The 12,305-nt window shown below is 31.7% G+C and overlaps 1 protein-coding gene across 1 annotated transcript; it reads left to right on the forward strand.

Moving 5' to 3' along the window:
- The first annotated feature begins 4,800 nt into the window (after nucleotides 1-4,800).
- On the forward strand, nucleotides 4,801-7,400 carry LOC123895047 (protein DOG1-like 4). Its single transcript, XM_045945238.1, has 2 exons — nucleotides 4,801-5,207; nucleotides 7,087-7,400. The coding sequence occupies exons 1-2, from the start codon at nucleotides 4,809-4,811 to the stop codon at nucleotides 7,357-7,359; spliced, it is 672 nt and encodes a 223-aa protein (XP_045801194.1). The 5' UTR covers nucleotides 4,801-4,808; the 3' UTR covers nucleotides 7,360-7,400.
- The last annotated feature ends 4,905 nt before the right edge of the window (nucleotides 7,401-12,305 follow it).

Consider the following 12,305-nt stretch of genomic DNA (forward strand, 5'->3'; position numbering starts at 1 on the left):
TCTGAATTGTCAAAACACAAATGTGTTCCACAAAATATAAAATTAAATCTCGCTGACAAATGTATTTTTTGAAAACTTAAATACGTGCATCAAAATTTTGGTGGGACGAAAATATGCCACTTTTTTATAAGAATGAAAAACAAAATCTTGTAATTATTTAGGACAAAAAACTTATGAATATGATGAAATTTCATATGAATTCCGGGTTTTTAAAATAGATTTATTACTAGTTTTTTGGCATAGATTGTTCTATATATATATATATATATATATATATATATATATATATATATATATATATATATATATATATATATATATATATATATATATATATGTAACAATATGTTGCCTTACCAAGAATATAATATTTCCCTAATAGGGGATTGGACCACAGTGGGAAAACTCAGGCAATTGCCTGCCCCACCTAAGAAGGAAGACCAACCTTCTTCATCTTCAAAAAAGATAATATCTTACAAAGATATAATGGTTAATGAATCCAAGGAACAGACATCCGAATATTTTGAAAATCCTGTCACTGAAAAAATAATTCACATTGATGACGAAGATTTGTCATTAACCCGTAATGACGGATGGTCAATCAAAACAAGATATCTAGAATCCAGAGGATATGCTGGACTTTATGGCAAATCAAGGCCAAATTTAGAAATTTTGCTAACAGTTACTGAATTAGTAACTATAACACATTATTACCAGAATAATAACCCAGAAAGTTTTATAAACTTTAGTAAATGTCACATAAATAAAATATTATTACCAAGAGAATGGGGTCTAAATCCAAACGGAGAAAAAGCAATAAAAATTGCTGAGGATAAATACATCTACTTTAATTATTGGGATTATATCCAGGCTTTTACCCAAGCTTTTTATTATCAAAATCCGAAAAACAAACATTCTTGGTTTTTCTCGGTAAATCCAGAGATTGTGGATAAACTCATACCAAATTGGTTTTTTAATTGGTGGATTAAATTTGGTCCTTCTTTGGAAATCTTACCTAAGGAAGTAGGAGAATTATATACTCCGTGGTGTGAGAATAGCTCTTTAATATCAAAAATAGCTTCCAATAAACTTATTACAGGACAATGTCCCTGTTTATTCTTCATTAAATTTCAAATTCCATGGATATGGAGATGGACAGTAACTATATCCAAAGATAAATTTAATATCCCCATTTTAGAAAGAAATTTCTTCTACAAATGGTGGACCAAGATGAGTTCTGAAGATATTCAGGATTTAATATCCAGGGTAAAAATTGTTATCAATGAGGATAAAGCCACAGGCACAAAAGAACATAACTACCAGTACTCTATGGCTGATTTAAAAGATTACTTTCAAAGGAAATATCCTAAAGAATCAGAAGAAGAAGTCATGGTCAGAATTTTGGATCATATGAAAAACCAGTTTTTTAGTACTTTTCCCTCAACAGTAGTAAGAGGAGATGATATGTCTACCTCTTCCCAGGGATCTGTTGGTCAAAATATGTTTGAAGGATTAGCTGGAGAATCTTAGCCAGATGATGAACCTACCCAGGAAGATTTCTGGGATGCCATGATTCAGTCAATAAAAACCAAGAAAGACAAGAGCCAATAAAGATGAATTAAGGTTAATCATAATTTAGCTGAACCTTGTTGTCGGCCAAAGAAGACAAATATGTCTTTATCAACTTTATTAAAGTCGACAAATTAATATGTCGGTTGTCCGTTTGTGAATTGTAATTTTATGCTTTATTATATGCTTTATTGTATAATAGTGAGACAGATGTGACGATGGGGCCCATTGAGCACCCGGCATTATCCCACTATCGTTTGTTTGGACAGCTGTAGGTTAATGTTGCCTTTACCGGATCAAATATTGATCCCTTATTTTCCTATATATAGGGGCCTTTGCCTCATTTGTAAGCAGACTGTAAGATATATATTACTTAAAAGTTTTTCTATAATCTCTCTTTTACTCTGCTCTTCTTTAAGTATTAACCATTCCGCTATATTTATACGCATATATTTTGACCTTCAGAGTCCTTTGAAGCCCTTTGAGTGGTATCAGAGCCTTTTCCATACTGAACGATCCAGGTATAACCCAATCTCATTCACTTCACTAATTGTAATGACAATTAGTTGCTAAATTCTTGTTATGGCTTGACAGCTTAGTAATTAGGTCTGATGAAAAAATTAGTAAAATTTAGTTTACCAATTTTCTTTGTTCTTTTGAACTTGACATATTTCTTAGTGTAAGGCTTGATCCCGTTTTCCCAGGAGAGGAGCTGGTTGATCTTTTGCCTGTTTTTCCTAAGAACTATGTAACTTCTGAGATTTGAGACTTGGTCTGTCTATCCCTTCGGGTTGATAGTTAAACGCTATCTGCGTTTGCTCAGAAGACTAAAGATTTGTTGAAAAAATTTTATTGGTAATTTCATCAGACAAATTTACTATCCTGCCAGTCATAACAACCCTTGTTTATTTTATGAACGACTCTGAAGATTATGATGATAATCAGAATAATATAAAGAATGAAGATTCTATAGAATATCCAAAAAATTTGGAAAAATTAAACAGATGGACTATTCCTTCTGTCCCTTCTAAACAAATTTATAAATTTGGAACCTTTGACCTATTATCTCGTTATGCTGTTAAAACAGTTGAGCGAACAATTCAAGTTACTGGTAATACCAAGACTATAAAATTATTAAGTAAAGCAGATTTACTCCCTTTTAAGGGATATAATTTTATCCATATTGGATTAATCCAAATAGCCTTTAAACCTTTAACTATGTTAGGGTTAAATTCTAGTATAATGACTTATGTTAGAGATGGTAGGTGTAAAGATTTTATATATATATATATATATATATATATATATATATATATATATATATATATATATATATATATATATATATATATATATATATATATATATATATGGGATTTGCTATAACACACCCACCCATTTTTATGAAGGTGTGCATTAGCAACGTACACCTTAGGGTGTATTTAATCACTTTTTAGTTATTAGTTGCTAAAACACACCTTTAGTAGGTGTATTCTAGCAAATGCTTATAGGAGTTGCTAACGTACACCCACTTATTTTTTAGAAGGAGTGTTTTAGCAACATGCACCTCAAGGTGTATGTTACCACTTTTTAGTTATGACTTGCTAATACACACCTTCTAAAAAATAAGTGGGTGTACGTTAGCAAAACCCTATATATATATTGAGGACATATCATATGAGAATGATGTTTATATATGAGAATGATAAGAATGAATATTAAGCATTTGATTAAAATGAAGGGTTGAAATTTAAACTGTTAAAATTAGTCATGTCACAGATTCTCAATACCCATGTGTGCATCCTTCAATATTCCCTGTGCGTGTCTGGGCTTGTTTCTTTTCATTGTGTTCTTCTTCTGCCCTCTCCGCCCTCCACCGTCTTTGTCTGTCACGGCTGCGCCACTGCCGCCTCTCTGTCATCTCTCTCTATTCTTGCGGCGGCGGAACCACATATGTCTCTTCTTGCGCAACACAATAAGCTTTGCCCCTCGTTCTCTTTGAGGTTCAATTGAATCGAAACCTTATTATTCTTTTTTCTTAAAACAATCTTCAATTTAATATGTTTGCAAAGTCTAATTCATATTATAGTCTAAATACACAAACTTTAAATTATCTACGATATTTTCTTATAATTATTCCCTTTTATTAAGGTTGAGCACAAACCCGCAACACGACTCGAAACCAATATAACTAACAATACATTGAAGCATTTGGTCGGGTACATGTCGGGTATCGAGTTAACAGTTGTGAACGATTGCATACGGGCGGGTGTGGGTCTCTAAAATATTATATCTCTTGGTAATCGAAACCGACCGAAAAACCATTAAGATGCAAATTAATTTTTTTTCTTCTCTCCCTCTCTCAATCTCATATATTCTTTGCTTTGTTGTTTTATCCATCTTTGAAATGTTGTATTTTACAAGCTTATAATATGTTGATGAATGAGGTGTGAAAGATATTCTAATATATTCTATTTCTTTTATATTTGATCTATTATTGTCTTTAGATTTACAAATTTGAAACAAAGTAAATATCTCATTTTTTGTTTTTTCATTTAGTTCTTAATATCATTTGTTGCATTGTGTACAAGGTATTAAACTATTTGAAAATATTAGAAATTTTTGGATAATGAAATTTTAGATGTAAATAAAGTTTCATTCTAACCCGTAATAACTTATCCGTTATACCCGCCAACCGAATGATCTGATCGCTGAACGAGATTAAACTGGTAGTGAAAGCAAAAAATAAATAAAAATGAATAGATTACTACTCCCTCCAGTCCCAAAATGAGTGAACCATTTGACTATATACACTATTCACATATCTTACTTTGATCCTATTTTTCTACTAATAAATAAAAACATACACTAATATATAAGATGTTGTTGGATTCTTCTCGATAAGTATTTTCAAAATATCATATTTTTATAATTTTTACTATTATACAATTAAAAATATTTATCATTAAAATTATGCATTGTCTTGCGTATGACGCAGTCAACTGGTCACTCATCGTGAGAGAGGCGAGTATAAGAGGAGAGTGTGTGTTTGCAAAAGAAAAGTTGACACAACTTTTAACCTGAGCATTACACGTAAGCTATCCACGCGTCATCACCCGAAAACCTCTTCCTTTCTGTACCCCACCACATCACTTTATTTCCACCGCATGAATCAAAACTCCTCTTTAGAATTTCAACACAAACCATTTCTCACAAAACCCAAACAACAACAAACAACAATGACAAATCCAACTTTCACCCAATTCTACGAATCATGGTACTCACAATTCAACAACTTAATCCACCAACTCACAATTTCATCATCTCAAACCGAAAACTCCGAAGAACTTATCCTAAAAGTTATGTCTCACTATGAAGACTATTACAATGCTAAATCAATGGCTGCTGAGAAAGATCCATTACACGTGTTATCATCTCCTTGGGCTACTTCACTTGAACGTTCACTTCATTGGATTGCTGGTTGGAGACCCACCACAGCTTTTCATCTTATATATACTGAATCTTCTCTTCTTTTTGAGTCTCACATTGTTGATATTCTTCGTGGGTTTACCACTGGTGATCTTGGTGATCTTTCTCCTAATCAGTTTCGTCGTGTTAGTGACTTGCAATGTGATACTGTAAGTATTTCAATTTCTTATATTACGCCTTTAATTTCATCTATTAATTAATTTTGGTGTTTTTTTTTTGTACAAATTCATTAGTAGTAAATATTTGCTTTTTACTCTTTTGGTAACAAAATGATTAGATTTGTGTAGATTTCTTTATTTATTTTTATCGAGACGAGTAGTTAGAAAATTCACCTTAAAAAAATGAATAAGTGGAGTGTCCGGATTTTAATCCGACTCCGGGCTTCTGTACCTATAGTCTGATGTCACCAACTGAGCTAAGCTTTGACAATTTTTATAGTTTCATAAATTTATAGTGACTTTTTTATTTCAAGTATTGTTATACTTTTTGTGTTAGGTGGGATCAAGTCATCAATAGTCTTTCTTTTTATTTTTTAAGAAAGGACATCAATCTTCTTAATTACCTCTTCCGTCCATAGTTTTAAATTGCGGTCGCGTATGGGGTAACCATTGCGATATATTGTTTCGATTTCGGTCATTATAGTTGTTGCAACGTGAAATATTTTGAAATTTCACAAACTATATAAAATGCCATCACTATGTCACTATGCTATTTATTCAACATTGCAGAGTCTTATTGCAGAGTCTTAGTAATGATCAAGAAAGGTTTGATGTTTTAATTGAATCAAACCGAACGTGAAACTTTTGTTTCATTTAGCTCCTTTATAGAATAATTTAAGAGATAGATGGAATACATGAAAAATAAAATAAAAGGCTTAACTACACATTTGATCCCTTACGTTTATTTTAGGTTTCAATTTGGTCCCTTACGTTTAAAAAGTATCAATTTGGTCCCTTACGTTTATTTTAAGTTTCAAGTTAGTCTTTTCCGTTAGTTTTGTCACTAACACCGTTTGAACAGTACACGTGTCAGCGTGTCCAAGTGCCACGTGTCAGTCCACGTATGCAAATTGACTACCACATGTGACAAAATTGACGGAAAGGACCAACTTGAAACCTAAAATAAACGTAAGGGACCAAATTGATACTTTTTAAACGTAAGGGATCAAATTGAAACCTAAAATAAACGTAAGGGACCAAATGTATAGTTAAGCCAAAATAAAATTACGCATAACATCTCTATCGGCCTTTTTATATGAATCCATTTAAAACGCGTTGTTTTTTAGATGATCCTGAGTATTAAAACAATGTCTTTTTTTCTTTCTAGTTACTTCGTTCTCTATTTCTATTTTGTTTTAGAGATTCTTCAAAGTAAGGTTTATTAGATTTGACGTAAATTAGGATTTGATGTTCGTAAAAAAATTTCTTTGGTAAGAAAATTTGAACAAACATGGCTAAAATCGTCTAACGTTAGTAACGATGCAGTACACTTGAATGAAACTTACACCATTGAAGGGCCATGCAACCACATCAGCAATACTTCGGCCTTCGGCCGTAATTTAAAACCATACTTCCATCTTTTTTTAGATGAAAGTAAATATCATATCACTAAAACTTTACGCAATGCACACACAGCAAGAACCTAAGTTCGAATTTGGTTAAAGACGTTCAACCTAGCAATATCAAAATTGTCGGATTAGCTAGAACCTACTCATCACTTCCCTCTTTAATTCCCCACAACTATCAAGCCATTTTAATTCCCCTACACACCATCTAAAATTTCTCTCACGCACACTTGAGAGATCCACAAATCGCGGTAACTATGCTAATCTGGCTTCCTTAGTTTGGGACAGTACAGTGGACACTGGTTTTTTATGCAGCAGCTGTTGCTTGTTAGTTTTGCTTCTTATTTTATTCTTTTAGTGTATTGAGGGCTGGTGCTGTTTTCTTAACAGTAGTTTGTATTATCATTGGTGGCTAGTTATTTTTTCTTTTGTATTCATTCATTTTATTTATTGAAAAATGAAAGGTGAAAGAAGAGAATTCTATAACGGAGGAGCTATCAGAGTGGCAGGACAATGCGAGCGATATGATGGGTCCAGAGTCTGATATCAACAACATGATCGAACGGCTGGTAAGCATTATTAAGAAAGCGGATGATCTACGATTGAGAACATTGCGAAGCGTGGTGGAATTCTTGTCACCGCAGCAGGCTATCGAGTTCTTGATTGCTTCAGCTGAGTTGACAGTTGGGATACGCGGTTGGGGATTGAATCATGATCGTTCGCGTCCTAGGATATGATGAATTTTGTTTTAAGGCAAAAAAATTATCTTAATTGTGGATTAAGTAAATTAAGTACTTTGGATTCTTATTTTTCATCTAAGTATTGTGGATTAAGTAAATGTAAGTACTTTGGATTCTTATTTTTCATCTAAGTCCATGGGTATGATGGGTATGGTGTTGAGGACAAAATCCTTATTTGATCTTTTAAAGATAATAAACATGTTAACCAATATTAATCATGATTATAGTCTTGTTATCTATTAATGTATTTTGTGAGAAATGTTTCAACGAGAACGCTATGGACCAGCAATGATAATGTTTTGGATGAACAACTCATACATGCAAAACAACAAACCATAAAAGTGTATAATATTGATGAAGGAAAAATATTGCTAATGAGAAAAGTGAGAATAATAGATTACAATATTAAAGCCTATATATATAGGCATCAACAAACTACTAACTAATCTTCCTAATTACAAGATTTGCGGGCAATAGAGTAACCAAAGGGAACCTTATAACTAGACATATGTGAGATTTGTGAAGGGTTGCAACTTGAAAGTAGGAGGAGAGTAACAAAAGGAAAGGAGAAAGGGGAAAAGGGAAAAGTGTTTTATTTTTTGGAGCTGAGGATGAACCCATGAAACCAGGACCTCTAGCATACTACCCAAACCCCTCACCATTAGACCAAACCTAGTGGCTTAAGGGAAAAATGTTTTAGTTAGTCAAACAAAGAGATAAAGGTGGAGGCTTTGGTGGAGGACCACGAACTGACTCGTGAGAAGGAGTGGGTGGAGGGTCATTGCCACAACAGTTAAAGGAGTGAACCAGTAGCAACCAAGGAGACCATCAGCGAGCAACAAAATATCCATTGTCGAAAAAGAAGAAGATGGGGATCTGAGGTTGAACCTGGGGAGTACAGTCTCCTCTTGAAGAAGAAAAAGAACCTAGCCGGAGAGAAGCTGGGCTAGGAAAAAAATCTAACCCTAGCAGAGCTAAGTTAGGAGAAAAACCGTTCTTTTGAGAGTGAAAGAATGATGAAAAACCTCATTTTAAGGAATCATAAATGTTGGGAATATGTACCAAGGCAAGTTCTACCATGAACAAGCACATGATATGGTTAATGGTGCACAAGTCGTCGATTTCATTATAATGAATACGAATTTTACAAAATCCACCGTTGGATTGAAAGTTTATGTCATATAGATCATCCATAATTTTTTTTGAAAAAATTGAAAATCATTTGATATGTTATTGAGATCCGTCAAAATTAACGGTTTATAAATTTTTATTAAATACCGTTAATCTTTATGAGTCTCAGTAATATATCAAATAATTTTTAATTTTTTTCAAAAAAAAATTATGGATGATCTATATGTTATAAACTTTCAATCCAACGGTGGATTTTGTAAAATTCGAATTCGTTATAATAAAATCGGCGACTTGTGCACCATGCACTTGTACATGTTAGCCAAAGTCATGTACCAAACAAAGAGAGAAGTCATCACATGAGCCTACTCTTAAAGGAAATCCAAAGCATTAAAAGTCCTGTCAATATAAAGAGCTACTTCAAAAGTAATAATAAGCACAGCCAGAATGTTGTATTAGATCCATAAGTGAATTCTGAGTTGAGCACCATAGTGAAAAATCTCAAAAACTGTCAGGTTGGAGTAGTCCACCTAAGATATGCTTGTAAATTTAGTTGCAAGTATTTTATGATAAATATTACTATTATTTTAGTATTCTTATTTCTTGGGTCCGATTCCCTTAAGATTGTTTGGAGTAGCCCAGCTTAAATACACTTTACGGTTGCTAAATAATAGGAGAACTCAACCTAATCTAAAAATACTCTATAAGTAAAAAAAAATTTCAAGATAGATATACCCTAGTTTAATAATAAAGGGGTGTGGCGGCTGACAATTACTCTTCCTTCACTGCACTTCGTTGTCGAACTAGCTATGGTCTTTGGTCATTATCATGCGTACTTTGATTTGTAGGCAATACACTATGAGGGAGGTTAGTTACTTATATCTATGCTTCATTCTCTAAATATACAAAAAGTGGGGCTATAATCCATGCAAAGATATTGAAATAAATTGATTGCTTATGTCAAACAGAAAAATTACATCTTGCAATTAAGCTTTAGAGTTTAGATGTAGTTGTGAATGAGAAATTTTCCAACGGGTGTTTTTCATAATATTAAGAAATAAAAGAAAAGAAATATGGTAGTCTATTTTGGATATTTTGATATTAAATTGTCATTGTTCTTTTAACAATGATCTATATATACAGATAGTGTCTTCTTATTAATTTGTATATCCGAGGCTTACCATAAATTAATCTGGTGTGATCATGGATGAATGATTTAGCATTAATTGTATCCTTATTTGTTTATGCAAATTAGAAAGATTTGCATTATGTTTTTGTTACTAATTGTTTAGAGCATTTATTCTAAATATTGGGCGATATTAATATTACTAGTATCCAGACCCGTGCCAAGCACGAGTAAAAATACGTTTGTAGATTTATTGACTTATAAATAATATACTTTACTTCAAACTGAAAAATTAAAATTTTAATTGTTAATAGAAGATAATTAACGACAACTACATAAATATTTATAATCATATAAAATTTAATAATCAAAATAACACCCTGTGATAAAAAAAACTAACCGTAAAATTTATGTATAGTGTCATAGATCTTCTTAAGGAAGATTCCTATAGTTAGTATTTTTTCTTATCAAATTAAAAATATATCATAATTGTTGTTTATATTATTCTCCACTAAAAGAATCGTAAAGTTGATCGAAAATATATGGAAGAGACTTTGAGGTTTCGTATAGACTACAATATATGAATTACAATATATGAATAGAAATATAGACTACAATATGAATAACAAAAAAAATCGATTCCTGTATTAATATTTAAGCAGAAATATACAGGTTCCCGTTGAAAGTTATAAAATAAATAGGTCTTCGTATTAATATATGACTAAAAATATAGAATCTATAAAAATTGTAAAATAAAAATTACCGTAAAAAAATTATAAATAAGTAGGTCTTCATATAATATGAGTAAAAATATAGATCTGAGTAGAAATTATAATGTGTCAAAAAAAAGTAGAAATTATAAAATAAAAAAGTCATTTATATTAATGCATACGAAGAAATATACGTTCCCGTAGAAATTACAATAAAAAATAGGCTCCCATATTGATGTATGAATTGAAAATATGAAATATATGTTCCCTAGAAAATGTAAAAAAGGTGACTAACTAACTCATAAAATCATAATATCTGCAAATAAAATGTAAAAAAGGTGACTAACTAACTCATAAAATCATATTGATAGAAATATATGATTAAAATGTATTGTCATACTATAAAAAACATACCAAAAATAAAATAAATAAGATTTTGGAATTGAACATGTGAAAAAATATATGACCATAAGAAAATTGTTTCAACGAAGAAGAAAAAACCAAAAAGATTTTTAGAAGAATTTCATAATGTATTTCCTAATTCCTAATGATGTATAAAAATGTGATACTCAAGAGCAATATTTATAGCAAAAAAAAAAAGCAATTTAATCATATCAATTATTCCCTTAATTCGAGGAAGTAGTTGAAACAAAAAAAAATCATATACTTCTTGAGAAATATTGAGAATTTCTTAGGGGTGTATTGGATTGGGATTTCATGGGATTTTAAAAAACTTTTTTATGACAAAAATATCTTGAGGTATTCAATCAAGAGTTTTACAAAAGTTAAATAAATCTTGTGGTATCCAATTAAGACAAACAAGTTTTTTTTTTTTCAGGGCAACAAAATAGGTCGGTATTCAAATCAAAATGTTTATTGGTATTCAAAAGTAAACCGATTTTGATGGATTCTTTTTTGAAATGGATTTTGAGAGACTTTTTAGTTGAAAATACACTTGATAGACTTTTTCAACAATCTCACCAAAAGCATTGAAATTTTTTTGAACTCTCCAAGACTTTTTTCTTTCATGATCACTGTATCAAACTTCTTCTTTATTACTTTCGTAGTTCATCATCACTGTACCCGGTTTTTTCTTTTTCTTTTCTTTGTTCACTTTTTCAACAATCTCACCAAAAATCTTGAGAATTTTTCAAACTCTCCAAGCCTTGTAAATTTTGTTGCAAGTATTTTATGATAAATATTACTATTATTTTAGTATTCTTATTTCCTGGGTCCTAATCCCTTAAGAGATACACTTTGCTGCAGTTACTAAATAACAGGAGAACTCAACCTAATCTAAAAATACTCTATAAGTGTTAATTAAAATAGGATCTTTTTAGCAGAGTGGTTACGGGGCTCTGCTAGGGCTACGGGGCAAATTCTTAATCATGGGCGATGATCATGAATGGCAGACTGTCAACAGGAATAGAAGATCGAAACATCATTCCAAAACTGATATAGCAACACTGTCAAGGAATGGCAAACTGAATAATGCAAACCTAATCTCTTATTTCTTCACTGAAATTCCAGATAGTTTTAATGCAAAGGCGATGCTTAATATTTTTCAAAACTATGGAAGCATTATTGAAGTAGTGATACCAGCGAAAAGAGACAAAGGTGGGAGAAGATTTGGTTTTGCTCGTTTTGAAAACGTAAGATATACCCGTCTATTTGGAGTGGAATTGGATAATATTATTATTGGCAGAGATAAAATAAGGGTGAATCTTTCAAGATTTGAAAGAAAAATTGAATCTCAAAGGCGTGTACAAAGAAATGAGGACACGCTAAAACAAGTCAATGATAATGGAAAATTCAATGATAATCACAGGAAGGACGATGTAGGTAATCGCTCTTATGCTAATGTTGCGCGTTATGATGGGGCAGCAAGACAACGAGAAGGCAATAATCAGGTCTCTTTATCTTATGTTTCGGACAAGGAAGATTTGCAGAGGTTGAAGAAATCGTTTGTCGGGGAAATA

The sequence above is a fragment of the Trifolium pratense genome, linkage group LG7 (genome assembly GCF_020283565.1).
Source record: "Trifolium pratense cultivar HEN17-A07 linkage group LG7, ARS_RC_1.1, whole genome shotgun sequence".
Lineage (NCBI taxonomy): Eukaryota > Viridiplantae > Streptophyta > Magnoliopsida > Fabales > Fabaceae > Trifolium > Trifolium pratense.